The sequence below is a fragment of the Phaseolus vulgaris genome, chromosome 3, assembly GCF_000499845.2.
Source record: "Phaseolus vulgaris cultivar G19833 chromosome 3, P. vulgaris v2.0, whole genome shotgun sequence".
Lineage (NCBI taxonomy): Eukaryota > Viridiplantae > Streptophyta > Magnoliopsida > Fabales > Fabaceae > Phaseolus > Phaseolus vulgaris.
The window spans coordinates 35,496,979-35,515,670 of record NC_023757.2 but is presented as its reverse complement, the minus strand read 5'-3'; the positions used below and the strand labels follow the sequence as shown (position 1 = coordinate 35,515,670).

General features: G+C 30.9%; 2 protein-coding genes across 2 annotated transcripts; both read left to right on the top strand.

Moving 5' to 3' along the window:
* Positions 1-362: 362 nt before the first annotated feature.
* LOC137805895 ((DL)-glycerol-3-phosphatase 2-like) lies at positions 363-3,523 on the top strand. The gene is made up of 6 exons (XM_068605782.1): positions 363-543; positions 853-1,077; positions 2,672-2,732; positions 2,818-2,965; positions 3,070-3,149; positions 3,248-3,523. Exons 1-6 carry the CDS (start codon positions 369-371, stop codon positions 3,381-3,383), a joined length of 825 nt encoding a protein of 274 aa, XP_068461883.1. The 5' UTR covers positions 363-368; the 3' UTR covers positions 3,384-3,523.
* Positions 3,524-9,455: 5,932 nt separating this feature from the next.
* LOC137807332 ((DL)-glycerol-3-phosphatase 2-like) lies at positions 9,456-15,132 on the top strand. The gene is made up of 6 exons (XM_068607936.1): positions 9,456-9,673; positions 9,852-10,076; positions 13,176-13,236; positions 13,388-13,535; positions 13,725-13,804; positions 14,832-15,132. The coding sequence occupies exons 1-6, from the start codon at positions 9,595-9,597 to the stop codon at positions 14,962-14,964; spliced, it is 726 nt and encodes a 241-aa protein (XP_068464037.1). The 5' UTR covers positions 9,456-9,594; the 3' UTR covers positions 14,965-15,132.
* The last annotated feature ends 3,560 nt before the right edge of the window (positions 15,133-18,692 follow it).

The window sequence follows — 18,692 nt, the reverse complement described above, 5'->3', positions numbered from 1 at the left end:
TGATTGGATTACTTCTAAAATCACTGCCATTACCTAACTAATCCAACTATTAACTATTAATTGCCAATAATTATGACTACAGTGGTGTTTGTTTGATCGTATTGAATTGTTTGTGCTAGCACATGACTGAGTCTGTCCTTGTAACTTTGTCTATCTGCACTTTTCTCCCACTCTCTGTAACTACAAAAAAAAGTGTGAGAGAGAGCGATATAGACTTGATGGGTCCAACGTACTGATCCAAGGTCAGTATTAATATGAATGATGGTAATTTCACACTATTTTAGTTTTTTACATTCACTATACAAGTAAAAAAATAGTTATAAAGTGAAAGTATATTTTGAACAGGTGTCAAAGTTTTTTTTTTTTTTATGGGCAAAGAATTTGTTGTATTAATATGTTCTGACCCTTTAAATATGGTGGTAGATTCAGAGAAAAAGGACGGGTTCAGCTACCTTACTAGCACCATGGCCAACCCTGCAGGCTTCGTCTCCTTTAGAAAACCAATCACCCACGTCATTTTCAACATGGATGGTCTTCTGCTAGGTATTGCCATCTATCTTCAACAACTATAATGCCATGCCATGCACCCCTTGCTGTGTTTTTTCAGACCATTTAAGCATAATTTTTTAGTATGCCTTTATTCATCGTGTACAAATTCATTCTGTTGGATCCATCTTTCTTGCTGGACATGGGAGTAATATTTTCAGTGAAGTCTGTGTCGTCAATTAGTTTTTCAAAGTCACTCGCTTTTTTTTTTCCAGCAAAGTAACAAATCATAGTTGGTTGGTGGAAAAATATTAATCTTTTGACTACGAATCTGATAAATATATGAGGGGGTTGGTTATGTTGCAGACACAGAGAAGTTCTGTAATGAAGTCCAGGAGATCATACTTGCTAGATACAACAAAACCTTTGATTGGAACGTGAAGGTTAAGATGTTGGGGAAGAAAGCATTAGAAGCTGCTAGGATCTTTGTTGAGGAAACAGGAATTAGCGAAGTTCTGAGTGCTGAGGAGTTCCTGATCGATAGAGAGGATATGCTACAGGCTTTGTTTCCAAAAAGTGAGCTTATGCCAGGTATGTGTATTGTGGATTAGACAACCTTACCTACTTAATTAACGTAAAATCAAACAACCGCGTAGGTTGCTACAACTACAGTACTGTCGGATCAGGATCTCCATGAAGTCATCAGGGGAGAATCTAAATCTTACACGGTTCATTTTTTTAATATTTTATATAAATGGAATTTATTTTAATGATGGAGATTGCTCCCGTTGAGAAAGACACGTGAGAGGGAGGAGCCTTGACTAGGAACCTCAAATTGAAAGTTTTTTTATCCCTGTTGGTGGTGACAAAAAAAACCGTTTCATTCATTTGACAGTTATAAAAAATATTATTTTGTTATAATATAATATTTTTTCCCAAAAAAAATTACAGAATGGTTATTTTGTTTACCGTGTCAACTTATCACTTATTTGAGTTGATTTTTATTTCGTCTCTCGAGGTAGGACTACTACTGCATGGGAATGCTCGCAATGGTCCCATGGAAAACCAAATTGATTAAAACTGAATAAAAAAAAATTGAAAATGAAAAAAATGCAAATTCTATATTGTTAGACTACATTTTAGATTTGATTTTGAAAAGCCATTCAAATCAATCCAAATCTATATTTTTATAATTTTTTTATATCACTCATATTTACATTTTATTTATTTTTACATATTTATAGAATTATATCACAAGTTTTCATTATTTTAAAAAGTATGATTAAATAAAGGTATTTTTCCAGTAAAGTAATAATATATAAATGTAATTATCACATTGTGTTAATTTTTAAACGCTGTATTTATGGATTGTACTACTATTATGTGTGTGTAAAGTTTGATATTTTCGGTATTATTGATTTAATACACTGTCTGGCTTTAAAAAAAGTATCACTAAAACAGAAAATTGGTTCCAAACTAATTTAAATTTAACTAGATATTGTACTTAAATTTTAAAGTAAATCAATTTTATGATAAAATAAGAAAAATTAAGTGATCGGGTGAAATAGTTTTTCGCTAAAAAAAATCAATTTAAAACACCTCTACTCAACAGTTTGTTGAAGACAATCCTTAATTATAACATAACATAATATATAAATAAATTTAGAAATGTTAGGGATATTTAATCATCAGTTTTGTGTAGGAGAAGAAAAACTATTCACATTTTACTATATATTTTGCTTATAAAGTCTCAATAAGACAACTACACTATATAATGATTATAAATAAAGATTTTTATCCGTGTTAAATTAATATGTATTTAGTTACCTTTCATAAAAATTCACAGATACGTTCTTCCACGTGAACATACTACTAATATTGTTGTATAATAATATAATATTAATTTAAATAAACATTAAAAATAAGTATCACATAATTGAGACAAATAAAATAATATAATTTTACATTAATTAATATAGTATGACATTAAATTAAGTCTGAATTCTAGAAGGAAAAAAAAAAGATGTAGAGTAATCCAACTTTATTTATAGTGAATCGCCCATCAAACTCAACAAACCTAAAAGTTATATAAATACTCAAATATGCAAATTCTGTGTCAAAAATGCACTACCACCATGTTTATACCACCATGCACTACCTACTGTGTCATTTTCATCTATCATAGGTGCTGGTCGTCTAATCAGGCATTTACATGCCAAAGGAATTCCAATTTGCTTAGCAACAAGGTACCCTTCAATCATCTTTTGTCAATGAAATACTTGTTTTGAAGGATTTATTTATGCAAAGTTGTTTTGACAATTTGCCTCACAGTTCTCACAGGCGACATTTTGAAATAAAAACTCAAAGACATCGTGAACTATTTTCTCTGCTGCATCATGTTGTTCTTGGCGACGACTTCGAAGTTAAACAAGGCAAGCCTTCCCCAGATATATTTCTTGCAGCAGCCAAGAGATTTGAGGTATTCCAATGAATGTGGTGCACTTTTTGACAGAATCATCTGCAAATAAAGGATTGTTTTATTGTTGTATTTTCTAACTTGTTAGTGTGTATTTTTTTCAACAGGGTGGACCTATAGATCCTAGTAACATTCTGGTTTTTGAAGATGCACCCTCTGGAGTTCTTGCAGCTAAGAGAGCAGGAATGTAAGAGAATTGAAGCATTGAATAATATAGTTTCATGTTTAAACTTTGATGCATATTCTAGATTGGAATATTATGTTTCCTGGTTTCATGTCATTCAGGTTTGTTGCTATGGTCCCTGATCCAAGGCTGGATAAAGGTTTTCATAAGTTAGCAGATCAAGTTGTGAACTCACTATTGGACTTCAACCCTGTCGAGTGGGGTTTGCCTCCTTTTGAAGATACCAATGGAAGATGATCTTGGAATCCTTTTATCAGCACTTAATCTATTTCAATTGAATAAAGTTTATTTGTAATGATAAAAAACAATATTCTATTATTGTTTTTTGGAATAAAATATTCTACTATAACAAAATAATATTTTTTCTCCCATTTCAATTTGCGTAATTTGTTTTGTTGAATTACGACTAGCTCTCTTCCACATTGTGGTCAGGAAAGATGTCGAATGAATGTTGTGTGGGTCTCAGATGTTGGAGGACTAACATAATAATAATAAATAATAATATAATTTTCAAAACGGACATGCTTCAGTTTACATGTGACTTTTTAAGGCTGAATTCGATCTTAAGTTAAATAATGTGTAAAAAAAATACTAATTTTAGGCTATACAAAACCATGTTAGTTTTATTTAAAAAATAAAACAATTATTGTAGATATAAAAAATAAATAATTCTTTTTAAATTTAAATCATGCAAATAAAAGTAATATTGATTATTAAATATAGTTATTTGATGTAAAAGACTTTAAAATATTAAACATGTTTAATAAAATTAATATCCAATGAATTAATTCTAATCTCACAAACCAACTTTACCCCATTTGATGGAACAAGTTAAATAGTTCAAATCAAAACAACTTTATTCAATTTAATTAGATCGTATTTTTTTATTAACTAAATCCTATTAATTTATTATTTGGACAATATTTTTTTAATAGTTTTAATTTTAGTAACTCTAGTTAAAACATTAATTATATATATACACCCCAAAAAAAAAGTAAGATATTTATAGGGAAATACGCTCTTAAATAGGTGAATCCCCTTAAATTGTGTGATGTGCCAAACTTCAGATGAATCTTCACAACATCTTTTTGTTGATTGTATCATTGCTCAACGGGTGTGAGCTCAATGTTTCAGATGGATTGGGATTATGTTTGTCCAACATAACGATTTGAGAGTCATTTTGAGAATTTCGTCTTGTCACACGATTCATATAAACAGAACTTGGTTTGGAAAGGTATGTGGGCGAAAGTTGTGTGGTGTATTTGGGAGCAACCGAATCATATTGCCTTTAAGAAAGGGGTAGTAGATGCGGAGCAGATTTTCCAAATGACATAACTAAAGTCATGGCTATGGATGAAACACAGACTAAGTGCCTTTAACTATCCCTTCTCCGATTGGCATATGAATCATGTTATTTGCATTAAAAGCATCTTGTGAGAGGAAGGGTGTGGTAGGGGTGCTCGCTGTAGAACCAGTTTCAGGGATAGGTAGATGTGCTATGCTCATTCATTATGGACCTTAAGAGGAAGGGGGTGGTAGGGGGTTTAAACAACTACTTTTTTGTAGTACCAGTCCAGGGACATGCAAAGGCGATGTGCTCTTTCAATTTGCATTTAATTCCCTTTCAAAGGGCGTCTCATAACTCTCTATAGTCATAATTATAGTGCTCATCTTTTATCCTGTGATGGTTGTTACACTCTAGCACTCAACTCGTCCACTGTTTTATCCAGTGTGGAGGTGGTTTTTTATTATGGTATTCTCTGTTTTTGTGTGGTGTTGTATAGCTGATTTGTATTCATGGTCTCACTAGTGCAAAAAGAAGAAAAGGATACGCTTTATTTAGTGCGGCTTTTGCACTACCCGCTTTCGTAAAAAACGCGGTGACATTTTTGAAATTATTTTGATTTACGAATGCGGTTATTTGAATAGCTGCATTCGTAAATCAAAGCACTTGATTTACGAATGCGGCTATTTGTATAACCGTACTTGTAAATCAAAGCGCTTGATTTACGAATGCGACTATTCAAAAGTTCGTCTCCTTCTGTTGCATCTGCATTCCATTTGTGTAATGTAAGTTTCTTGAACTCTCTTTCTTCCTCTTCATCTTCACAAATATATGCATAAATGTTTTTCGTTTTTCTTATATATGTTTTTTTCCTTGCATTGGTGGTCTCGAAGCACTGTTTCGTTGGCTGACATTCGTTTTTCTTACATTGTTTGGTTTCTCGCATTGCTCAGTACTCTTTCATTGTCTTCGTGGTTTCTTGTGGATTTTTTTGTTTGCTCCGTTGCTGCTTCCCTGTCCGCCGTCGCTTCTGTTGCCGCCACCATTGTTGACGCTCCCGTGACTCTTCATCAACGTTGGCTTCACACAAGATTGACGATGTTTTAAAATTTTTAATTTTTTTTAATGATTTGGCATATACAAGTGCGGTTAAAGCAAATAACCGCACTTGTAAATGGTATTTATAAATGCGGCTATATAGCCGCATTTATATTTCTTGATTTACAAGTGCGTGTTGATCAAATGCGGCTATAAAACCGCATTTATAAATTCGAAATAGCCGCATTTGTTTTATGTTTCTGCACTAGTGTCTTGATGTATAGCTTGTGGTTATCACCTATGCCTTGTTAGTATTATCACGGGGTAGCTTTTTACGCAAATGCAGGTTCGAGATCACTTGTAAGGTGTTGCTATGTGTGATATTTAGTTGCAACAAGGAGCCTTTGGTACTGATCCTGTTATGGATTTGTGTAGGGGTGGTTAAGAGGCATAGAAGGTTATAAGACCTTTGTAATTTTTTTGGTGGTTTTTGTAAATGGGTTGGGACACCCTTTTTGTGTCCCCTATAATTTAATTTATATGCTATTTGTTGATAAAAAAAACAATTCAAAAGAGTCCCCATGAGTAACAAACTCAAGAGGTTGTTCCATATAAAATTTCTTCATGTAAATATCTAATAAGAAAAACATTTCTAACATCTAGTTGATAAAGAGGTCATATTTGAAAAAATATCATGGCTACAAATAAGCAAACATATGTCATCTTTGCCACTGGAGAAAACATATCATTATAGTCCAAACCGACTTTAAGAAGTGAACTTAACTCAACCTTACAAAATTGACTTGTAAGGTGATGTTTGCACCTACTTATATACTATAAATTAACTGTTGAACCAAGTGGTGTTCGTTGTTTTGAAGAATCCAAATCCTTTGAAGGATGATGAAGCCTCTGCTTTGCTTGATGCTGCTGTGCTGGTTTTAGCCTTATTATGGGGTAGTTCAATGTTGTAATCAACCCTTAGATTAAATCTCAAAGCAATTAGCATCTCAATTTTATCAAAGCAAAATGTTTTTCAAACTAAGTTGAAACAACCGATTGTTTACACTTAGATGTTTTGAGAAAGTTTGAAAACTGTTTTTGAATGGTGATTTTGTTAAGTAACAAAACAACCGATTGATTCGAGGAAACAATCGATTGTTTGTTTTAAAACCATAATAGAAAAAGTGTTTTCTTTGACTGAGCTTTAAATGCTTTAACTGAGTACGCTCCAGTCATTAAATGCTTTGACCAATCAATTTTAAATGCAATTAAGAGTTTGTTAAGATTTGATAACAAACTATATTCTTAGACATATTCTGAAAAACTGTTTTTAAGTTTTAAGAATCTTGAAACAAAGTTTTGATCTAAGAGTTTTTCAAAGAGTTTTGAGATTGCTTAAGAGTTGAGAGATTGATCAAAGTGCTGAATAGGATTTTACTTGTATTGATTTCAGATATTCATCTGTAACAAGTGTAATCTTTGTAAACTGCTGAACAATTCGTGTGTGTGTTTTGCTGAGATTGGCTGTGTGTTCTTGAGGTGTTCAAGATCAGCAATCTCAGTGTTGGCCAAGGAGAGTGTGTTTCTTGAGGTGTTCAAGGTCATTCTCTTGGTTGTGGTGTAAGTGATCAAGTGGTGATTGCTTAGTTGATATCCTCAGGGTTTCTGAGAAGACTGGATGTAGCTCTTGTTTGGAGTGAACCAGTATAAACAACTGTGTACAATTTCTCTATCCTTATCTCTTTAATTCAGTTTTGTTATTTTGGAACTGGTATAAACAACCGATTGTTTCGCTAAAACAACCGATTGTTTTTCCAGCTTTGTGCTTTTGCTGTTTGTTTTGGAAAAACTGAATCCTTAATCAAGGTTCTTTCAAAGTATTTTCATTCTAAGGTTAAAAGTCTGCGAAAATCTTTCTTAAACAATTCAGCTCCCCTCTCGTTTAAGGCCATATATTCTAACATTAACATTATCTTTATTCGATGTGGAATTTCCAACACACCCTCTTACGTCAACATTGTCAACTTGTTCGTGTGACTAAAAATTTATGGAAAGTCTGATAGCGACCCGATAACAAATGACGTGATAAATCAAATAAATGTTCGTTAGTGTATTTTCTAAATGACATTTATACTAAATCTCAAACGGAAACCAATGATCGCTCAATGTGTGAATGAATACGATACTTAATTTAAATAAAATTATTAAAACAAAAATAAAGTACATCACCAAAACATATTACAGTACATCTTACTTTTACGACTAATCTAAACTAAAATTTTTTCTTGTAACTTTCCCACAATACATTTTATAAATTTCCTATAATTTAATACCTAAATTTTTAAACAAACTAACGACTAAATAATTATGTTACTCATATAATTTAATCCCTAAATTTTAAACAAACTAACGACTAAATAATTATGTTACTCCAGGGATTAAAATAGTTTATAGTCCTTAAAATTTTTACAATTTCTAAAGTCTAAATTACAATTTTAAAGATCTTATAATACCCACTCCATTCAATATTTCAATTTTAAACAATTAAAAAACATATTGAAAAATTTAACAAAAATTTCAATACAATTGTAACCAACAATAATAAAATAAAATACATTCATACATTGTGGTGATGGCCAAAAATAACTACAATTTGAATTTTAATAATGAAAATTGAGACAGAATATTTATCTTAATGACAAATGTTCATCCATCCAAATTCAATCAAAGAGAAATATCTTCTTGCATAGATGATAAACAGAAAAGAAAGAAAAACACCTTTAGATAACCATTGCGTACAAAGACGTTCTTGTCAAAATCATTACTAGAGAAGAGAAAGAAGAAGAATTATAACTTAATTTAAATGATTTTTTAGGTCGAATGTATTAACATATTTAATTTTCTATTTTAAATTATTGGGCTTTGTTTCTTTGGCCCAACTTTCCTTTTCTATTTTAGTTAGGTCTTAATCTTTCTCTTATATATACACCATGTATTTTACTCTTTAATATACAAGTGAATAAAAGTTTATTTTATATTTAGTTTTCTCTACAAGTAGGGTTTATCAAAACCTTTTTTCCATTACGATTAAGTACAATTACGTACACTACATTAAAGCATCACATCAGACAAGGTATATTCATCATCTTCATTTACTGTAATAGAATGTCTTAAACTCTAATATAAAACTTAATGTTTACGTTGGTTGGACACTTATGTAATCAAACATAAATATTGGATTTTACGACGGAACCTAAAACACCCAACATTTCACTTTATTTACAAAAGTGTCATAATTTTTTGTGTGTCAAATGCATATTCGACATAAAACTTATTAACTAGTTTTTCACTAATATCCTACTTTATTTATTTGCACAAGAAGTAATATTATAAATAACATTATATGTTCTAACACTTTCTTTTAATATTTAGCATAATTCTAGTTTGTTTTCTTTTAAATACTATTGATTATAAAATGTGAAACATGTATTTTTTATTTATTTTAATCGTTTATCTTTTTTACCTTTTCTAAATTTATTTTTTCTTCAGATATTTCCGAACTAAAGGACTTTTTTTTAATCTTTCAAGGCATGCCTTAAAACACAAAATTATTATTTAAAAAAAAGTAAAATTATATTTTAAAAATGATTCTATTTTATTTTTAAAAAGAAGTGAAGTGTCGCATAAAAGACCGTTTTAGTTTTTTATAATTAAATCAGTGTTAAAAGTTAAATTTCACTTCTTGAAAGGAAAATTGTGTTTCTAAACAAAAATTCTATTATTTTTTCTAAAATCAAAAGAAAGACAGCGTTTTAGAATGTATTTTTTTATTAGAAATCATATTTTAAAACATATGATTTTTGTTTATAAATCATATTTTAAATGACGTCATATTAGTGTTTTTTTCTTACTTTTATCTATTTCAGCAGTTAAAAGTACTAAAAAATGCAAAAGTTCCCGTGTATGAAAAAAAAAAACTACGAATAAATAATTCGTCCGAATGTGATTAGTGCTACAACAAAAATTGACTTTCCCACGAGCAAATCAGGGACGACGATTTGAACCAGCGGTTGTGATCGGAGACTGGAGAAGAAGTTTGCACTGTTCCTTCAGATTCGTCGCGCAATGACCAATGTCTCCGGTGTCGTCTCCCTTAGAAGGCCAATCACCCACGTCGTTTTCGACATGGACGGTCTCTTGCTCGGTATTTCATCGATCTTCAACCATCGCATGCCACATTCTCGTTTACCGACATAGTTTCTTAAACACATATGCATATAGGTTTATCGTTTACTAGCAATGCTCTTATTTTTGTGATTATTATGGTGGGTCATATTTCTGCTGAAAGCTTCTGTTCATTTGGGAATTCGATTCTGTTGCAGACACTGAGAAGTTCTATACACAAGTCCAGGAAATGATACTTGCTAGATACAACAAAACCTTTGATTGGACTCTGAAGGCAAAGATGATGGGAAAGAAAGCAATAGAAGCTGCTAGGGTTTTTGTTGAAGAGACTGGAATTAGTGATTCTCTTAGTGCTGAGCAGTTTCTGGTAGAAAGAGAGGATATGCTGCAGTCGTTGTTTCCCACAAGTGAGCTTATGCCTGGTATGTGGATTAACTAATGGAGATTGCTCCCACTTATCTAATTAACTTAAACATTGCTGTAGCTATAAACCATGGTCTGGTTCAATGGAAACTGGAACTGACATACATACAAGTGATGACGGAGTTTATGTATGTATCACATGTAGATACTTGGTGTTAGGATTCCATTACAAGTGTGAGTTTGTATCCCACTTTGAGTAAGAATGAGCTAAGTGAACAGTATATAAGACAGAAGACCTACAAATTCATTGCCTTTTAAGGTTTTTTGATTGAAGTTGGTGTCTTGATCTCTATTATATGAAATGCCCAGGACTCATTCGTAGTGAATCTCCCTGTTTTTTCCACTTAGTAAAACATGACACTTGGTGTGTTCTAACTTCTAAACATCAATTCTTGAGAGAGGGGGTGACCTGCTTATTTTTCAACGGTTACTAAATCTTTATTTTGTTTTCTTTTGTTTAAACCCTATGAATGAGTAACCTGAAGTTTGAAAGTAGAAATCTGTCTAATCATCTTTATCATCTATTCAGTACGACTCCTATGAATGCTTTTAGCTTATTTCTGTAAACTTCTTGATAAATTTTATCAAGATAAACCCTTTTCTTCTTCTTTCAACAAGTTTCATAACTAAATTTGTGACGTAAGTTCTCATGAGAGGTGTTTGGAATAACTTATATGGTGTTTAGTTGAACTTATAAAAATAGGTCATGACTCCTAGAAAATCTTTTTAGCTTGTTTCAGTAACCTTCTTGGTGAAGCTTATCAAAATAAGTTATTTTTAACTTATTGTGATGATTTTCAAGGAAAAATTTATGGCATAAACTCTTATGTGACAAGTTTATTGAGTAACCACTTAATTAAATCTTTTACCGTAACATATTCTAAAGCTTAATTGAACAACTGATTAATTAAGCTATTTACCCAAATACACACTGAATGTATGGCATTTGAATGTCTTAATGCCTTACAGAAAGCATTTTAAAAGCAACTGATGCATGTGTTATTATGTACCTGTGTCTTATCGGTAAATGATTTCATCTCATCACCTTTATTGATGATAGCAACTCATTCAAATATGTAGGTTGCAAAGAGACAAATAAAATGATTTGATTTGTGTTTTACAATAATGTTTTAGAAAATATAATGTTGGAAAACTGAATCTTTTAGGTGGAAAAACTAGTTCACACCAAGGGAGAACAGGAAGTATTTGTCCTATGAACCATCTGACAGTGGACACAATTAAAGGATGACAGTCTTTTAGAAAAACAGAGTTTGTTAAACACAAAACTAAGTTTCCTTCTTACTCAGGCTAGGAACAGTAAAGGATATGCAGATAGAAAGAAGAAAAGTGTGCATAATTTTTTTAACATTCGTTTGCCTCATTAAACAATACCACATGTAGTCCTTGGTTCACTACCAAATTTTACTATCAATCACAGATTACAAACAGTGTTTCCCAACACCCAAGTATTCTTTATACTTACGTCTCCAAAGTATTTTCTTGTGCAAGCCTCTTAAGTTTTAGCCACTTGTCAAAAGTTAATAAAGAAAAGATAACGTCTGACTACTGTTGAGTACAGCTATAATAAATGATATTGTGAAGGTACAAACACTTAAAAGATTTACATCAAGTTCAAATTAGGAATAAATTTGAACAATAACTTTGGCAGCAATCTCTTACTTTTGAGCAAGTAGAACTGTTTCGTAAAAGTAGTTGTTTGAGGGAGTCTTCAGTTCTTGAGAAGAGACATTTTATTTTGATGTTGAAGGCCATCAAATGCAGGCATTAAATGTTATCTCCTCACAAGTTGATTGTCAAATGCATAAATAGGTTGTCTTAGAGAACTTTTTTTGTATTTTATCTGTGTATTAGGTAAATTTTCCATTATGGTGAAATATATGCTAGCTTTGTATGAGCAGTTGTCATGTCCGCAACTACTTTATATGTTATCCACTTTTTTAATCGAGTAAATATGTAAAATTATCGATTAGTTCTTCTTACTTGTTTCGCCCTCTTGGTTTCATTAGTTCTCTTATCCTTCTTCAGTATTTGATCAATTAAGCTGTTATGATGAATAAAGGTTCATAATTGGTCATCACCTTGCAGAATTGAATCTTTAAACCTGTAATTATTCTTTGTTTAATGACTGCGTCCTTGTTTAATATAATTCGGCATCTTCCATTTTTTTATAGACACATGATAAAAACTTGAAAAGATTAATCTCAAAATGGATCTACTAGGGATGAGAAGAAATTATATAGTGATACATGTCTGCATCTCAAAATGGATGCTTGTTTAATATAATTGGACATCTTCCATCCTTTTTTGTAGACACATGTGGTAAAAACTTGAAAAGATTAATCTCGAAATGTATCTACTAGGGATGAGAAGATATTATATTGTAATATAAGTGGATTGAACATCAGAACTTTGTACCTTCTTTAGTGTAGTTATGAATTTTTAATTCATAAAATTCTTATAGGATGTATTTCTATCATGATTTTGTAGCTGGTGGATGCTTCTGTGTGCTACTGATATTACTGGCATCTTTGAATCCATATACTTCAGTCGTCAAATACATTTGTTTTAAAATGCTAATATTGGTTTAATGGTTATGCTATTGAAAATCTGTTTTTAAGTACGGCTAGAATTCCTTCCTTTTGCTATTTTAGCAACATTATATTACTATATCTCAGGATATTCGGCATGGAAATATTTTTTTTTCTCATAAAATGCTCTTCATTTTCAATTGAAAATGTACATATTTGTTCATATAAAATCTCCCAATTATTCAAGATTCAATCTTCGTGTAAGGCATGGGTTCTCTAGGGAATTTCCCTGAGCCAACCCACCCACTTACTGCCTAAATTTTATGTCATTGAACTATAAGTATAGATCCCAAACTCAAACTCAGAAACTACCTTATGTGTTCTAAGATTATTGTTGACTAAACTAGCCATTTTACTGTGATAGCCTAAATAGACTAGTTATATATATACACACTTAAATATACACTTAAATATACAAGTTATGTGTTATTTGCACTTTTATCATATTTATTATGTATTGATGTCATGTGCCATTTTTATCCATCATAGGTGCCAGCCGTTTAGTCAACCATCTACATGCAAAAGGAGTTCCAATTTCTGTGGCAACTGGGTACATTTCATCCATCTTTTTTGTATGTTATTTACCGTTTATTTTTTTTTTTTTTGGGGGAGGAGGGGTTAAAAAGAAGAGGTTTATTACCTGCTAATATCTATTTTGAAGGATTTGTCATGCAAAGTTGTTTTGACAATTTGCCCCACAGTTCTCACAGGCGACATTTTGAATTGAAAACTCAAAGACATCATGAAATCTTCTCTTTGATGCATCATATTGTCCTTGGTGATGACCCAGAAGTTAAACAAGGCAAACCTTCTCCGGATGGATTTCTTGCAGCAGCCAAGAGATTTGAGGTATACCAATTTATGAATGTGGTGCACTTCTTGACCAAATTTTCCGGGGATTAAATGATTACAGATGCCTTCTTCTTTTCCTAAGTTGAATATGCGATTTGGTTTGATTTACTACTGTATTTCTGACTTTGTTAAGTTTGTAATCATATATGGTGATGTTGTAGTTTATGATAAATTGATGTTCAACAGGGTGGACCGGTTGATCCTTGTAACGTTCTTGTTTTTGAAGATGCACCCTCAGGTGTTCTTGCTGCTAAAAATGCTGGAATGTAAGTGGATTAAAGCATTGGATGATATTTTATATTTTCTTATTTTTAAATTTAAATGCAACAGAGTGTGGTTTCCAAAATATGTCAGCATATGACAGAACGGGTAGATAATTTTGTGCTAGATTTAGCAGTTTCAGATCCTGCATTATTACTCCCACGGTATGTAGTTAGAAATATCTGCATGATATATCAATGATCTGGAATTGATGAAATCTGTGTTTTCTGTACTCAACAAATTCTTCAAGCTAACAATTATGACAAATTGCAGCTTTCTATTGTATATTTGTTAGGTAGACTCTTTCCATTCTCTCTCCCTCTCGTATATGGAGTACATGGCGCTGTACATATAATATCTTTATTACATGTATGTTTGAGGTGTAAAAACCGTGCCATAAGAAAATCGGAAGCTGGGTAACTGATTCCACTGTCTTGTATGTTCTTGCAATAGCTAAGTTTGAATGTTAATCAAATGCGAGTGGCAGTTGATAATGTTTTTACAAGCAAGATAGTCAGCAAAGCATGATTGCTTGTCACAATTTTCCTGTTAACAAAAGATATTCCAATATTTATTGTACTCTAGGTTTATTTTTATCTATAAAATTTAATATTTACTAGGTTATAGACTATGGCTAACCTCCAAGTTTCAAGGGTGATTGATTTCCCCCGTAAAAATCTCGCAGTATTTTGGTTCAGATAGATAGAGATGTTAAAAAACTCAAAACGGGAGCTAATTCACAACTTAGTTTTGGATCTTATAACTTTCCTCACAATAACAGAGCTATCAGTCTGACTGTGCTGTGCAAGTAAATAATATGATTTGAAAGGAGTAAATCATTAAATGAGCTCACTCTATAGTGTGGTCTCTCATAACTCCAAGTCATGATGTTGTCCATGTCCACACGTTCCTATTTCTTCTGACTCATTTCTTACCAATTAGCTGCATGTTATTATGATTAAACATGAATACGTTGTCCAATTAGAACATTATCTTCAATTTGTTAATCTTTTCTGATTACGTATCATGCAGGTCTGTTGTTATGGTCCCTGATCCAAGACTGGACAAATCATTTCATGATGCAGCGGACCAAGTTTTGAACTCACTGTTGGATTTCAACCCTAGTGAGTGGGCTTTACCTCCTTTTGAAGATAATGGTAGCTGAACTTGGGTTTCTTTTACTGCCGTCCATTTTTACTGCGGATAGAAAAGGCTGCATGTGTTTCGCACAACTAAATGACCAGTAATTAATCCATTTTCATAGATTGTATAACCTTTATGCTATTATTCTGAGTGAATTACTAAATCAATATCGATTTGTGAGATTTTTAAAGTCGATATCCTTTACATATTTCTCCCGTGGCATGAAGCGTAAATCGTGATTGATTCGGTTTATTTAGAACGAGTACTTCGTTGTTTCATTATCAAAATCAAATTGACGGCGACGTGATTTTGGACCAGTTAAAAACAATTGAATAGTTACTTAACCAACAAATATTTGTATTTTTCAAGAAATATTTTCACACGTCATAAAGGTTTACATACATTTTGTATTATTAGATGCGAGTTCTTCTCATTTCCTCACAGTGGATCATGCTAATGTGCAAGTTCCGTCGATTATAACATTCCAATTATATGTGCTAAAGGTACAATGATATATTTTTTTAAATAACCAAGTTCGTAATATTATTTTTACTCTATTTTTTATTTTTCTTAAACTAAATAAATTCAGCTTTTATTTATTTTTCTTGCTTGCCTTTCACTCTATTAATTAGAAGTAATAACAGTGGCTGTAGTTTGACTATATTTGTATTTGTCTTCGAACTAAAAAAATCATCCTTATTTCTTATTCTTGATACATATAAAATCTGTCTCTTTTTTTTTTTCGTGTATAACCATTGAAAGTATTAAAAAAAATTATCAGTGATAAAAAATTATGATTGAAATTTCACTGTCAGTACAAGTTTATTTGCCAGTTTTGCTATTAACCATTTCAAAGAAATTGTGGGTGTGACTTTTGAGTAGTTACTGAAAGAATTAATCATCCCACATAATCTGTAGTTAAAAAACTGTATATTTTTTTTAACAATGTCACTGCAGTAAACTTTTTACTTCATTTAAAACTAAAAAAACACACAGTATTTACAAAACCTAAGCACGGGGTGATTTGATTCGTTCCCATTAATCTTAAATCTGAGATTTGGCATGTTGTATCTATTGTTTGAGTTTTGAGTTGGCCATTATGGACTTGTTGACAGTGGTCCGTTACATTTATATGCTTGTGGTCCATATAGATTTAATTTGAGGAAGGTTTCGCTCGCCTTTAAACTTGAAGCTAATTTAGAGGCTCCATATTTAAAAGGGTGGTTCTATTACCAGTCATTGGAAACAACCAGTTACCAAAAGTTACAACTGTTAAAGATGAATAACATCTCTAGATGTTAGCACGTACGAACTACGTGAAAGGGAAACATGAGGAGAATATTTGTTAATACAGGAAACTATAATTGCACAGATAAAACAGTTTCACAGAGATACTAAAATATGTTACTAAATACCTCAATGTGTAAGGAATTTCTACATTTTACTTTCATTCATCTGACAATGTCAATTCTTATACTTGTCCCATTGCACGTGAATACCATAAGTAAGCAATGAAAGGTGATTCAAAAAGGCCTCCTCCTTCCACCCGCTACTCAAATTCATTTCAACCATGGTCGATAAATAGAAAGAATTTGTGTCCACAAACTTTCTAAAAACACTCATAACAAAAATATAAAAAGGGGAAATAAAGTCATTTTATGAGTTCAAAAAATAATGTATATATTAACTATTAATTTTTGTGTGGAGAAACTAATAAGTATGAATTTCATCCCGCATTAAATAGAAATGAATATATAGAACACTATAAAAAAATAAAATTCTAATATTTATTTTGGATTGAATGAAGTATCTTGTTGTTTTATATAAAATGTTCATGAATCGTTATTGCTAAATATTTTTTCCCTAGCGAAAACTAAACACATGTTAGTAGGTGGAGAATCTTGCTAAGTAAAAATTAACTAATTGAATAACTAAAGTATTACTAATATGGCCATATAGTAATTGTTAAAAATGATAAGTTTATTTTCGAATAAGACCAATTCGAACCGTGATTTTAAGTTGTTCTTTACTGTGAGCTATGAGTTAAATTAGTGAATATCAACTTTAACGGCTATTGTAATGGTACGGATGTTATCTTGAATATTCTATTAATATATATATGAAATTTTAATAACACTACATAATAAAAGTCATTTACTAACAAATAAAGATGTTAGGCATTCCCTTTATTAGTATAGCTGTTGTCTAACATAAAGTAACCTGTTCTTATAGACATCATGGGTCTACACTAATTATATAATGCATTATAATAACCTCATGTTTTATTTTCTAATCAGACAAATATGCTAGCAAAAACTAATATCCAACATCAAAGTTCAATTAAAGCATTTCTATAAACTAAAATCAATTTGTGTATTTCGTTTTAAACATAACACAAGTTTTGTGAATATTAGATAAAATTAATTTATTTCTAATTTTGGAATTATTGGTGTGAGACGCATATATATATATATATATAAATAATAAGAGATATAGATAATAGAAAATGTTACTTAGTTAAAATTCTTCATATTTTTACATGAATTCACATTTTAATAAAAAATTATTTCTTTTTCTAAGATATAATTACTCATAAATATCTATTTATATCTACAGCAACAAATCATCAAATTGTAATTAATTTTAGATACCAAAATAATTAGTTATTATTGAATTAAATTAGAAACCCTTTTAGTTTTATTGATATCTAAAGTAGATTGTATTATTAATAAAAATTTGTCAAGTAGTTTTTAAATTGGTATCTAATCATTAGCTACTAAAGTTTTAACTACTAATATTTTAGATTTTAAATTAATCCCTAAAAGATAAATTGAAACCAATTTAGAATCTAAAATATTAGTAACTAAAATTTTGATAGATAAATTAGATATCAATTTATAAACCATTTTATAAATTTGTATTAATAATAGAAAACACTTTAGATAAAAATATTTTTTTAATTTTTAAAATAATATATAATTTAAGTAATATAATGACTAATTATTTTTATCTCTAAATTTAGTTGTTATTTAATGATTCTTTTTAGTGATACGTTTTAAAAATTATTTTTTCTTCCACTTCTTATAATATAAAACAATTTATTGTTGGATTTTCATATAATAGGTACGCATAGATGATATGAACCTTTTTAAGTTGAAATAGTGAAAGTGTTTAATGAATATTGAAATTTGATAAGTTTCAAAGCATAAATCATCCATGGTGAGCACTGAAAGGGGAGCACATATAAGAAAATTCCATAAGACACTGTTACTTTAATGATATGCATATGGACCATTATATGCATAAGCTAAGAAACACCACTTATTATGAGGAGAAATGGGCTTAATCAGCATCACCCAACGTGTCTTTGTGGGTATCCACCGGGAGGAGCATTTATATTATATTAAGGACATCTTCAACTAGTTTTTGACCACTTTCAGTTCAATGGAGATCAGTTTGTTTTCGTTTATGGTTACTTCTATCTTCTCATATATTGTATCTTCTTTTGAGCAAAATGAAGAACAAACTAACCAACCTAAATTTTCTCGTACGGCTTTTGGCCTCAATCAATTCTTCAACACTTTAATATATGCATATGAAGCTTGTCAGAGGCTACTCCTTTGTGGTTGGTCCTCAACTCATCGACTTGCTTTAGTTAAATGTTTAATTAAACCAAAAGTTAATTAAACAAAGCAAGGTGTCTTAATTCTATTTAGCCGCCATTTTACCATTCCAATTTAAAGTTACATT

Excerpts from the sequence above, each read along its gene's own strand:
- LOC137805895 (XM_068605782.1), top strand. The coding sequence starts at position 369 with ATGGGCAAAGAATTTGTTGTATTAATATGTTCTGACCCTTTAAATATG. Across the intron at positions 1,078-2,671 it reads AAAAAGTGAGCTTATGCCAG|GTGCTGGTCGTCTAATCAGG; the intron begins GTATGTGTATTG and ends CATCTATCATAG. Across the intron at positions 2,733-2,817 it reads CCAATTTGCTTAGCAACAAG|TTCTCACAGGCGACATTTTG; the intron begins GTACCCTTCAAT and ends TTTGCCTCACAG.
- LOC137807332 (XM_068607936.1), top strand. The coding sequence starts at position 9,595 with ATGACCAATGTCTCCGGTGTCGTCTCCCTTAGAAGGCCAATCACCCAC. Across the intron at positions 9,674-9,851 it reads CATGGACGGTCTCTTGCTCG|ACACTGAGAAGTTCTATACA; the intron begins GTATTTCATCGA and ends ATTCTGTTGCAG. Across the intron at positions 10,077-13,175 it reads CACAAGTGAGCTTATGCCTG|GTGCCAGCCGTTTAGTCAAC; the intron begins GTATGTGGATTA and ends TATCCATCATAG.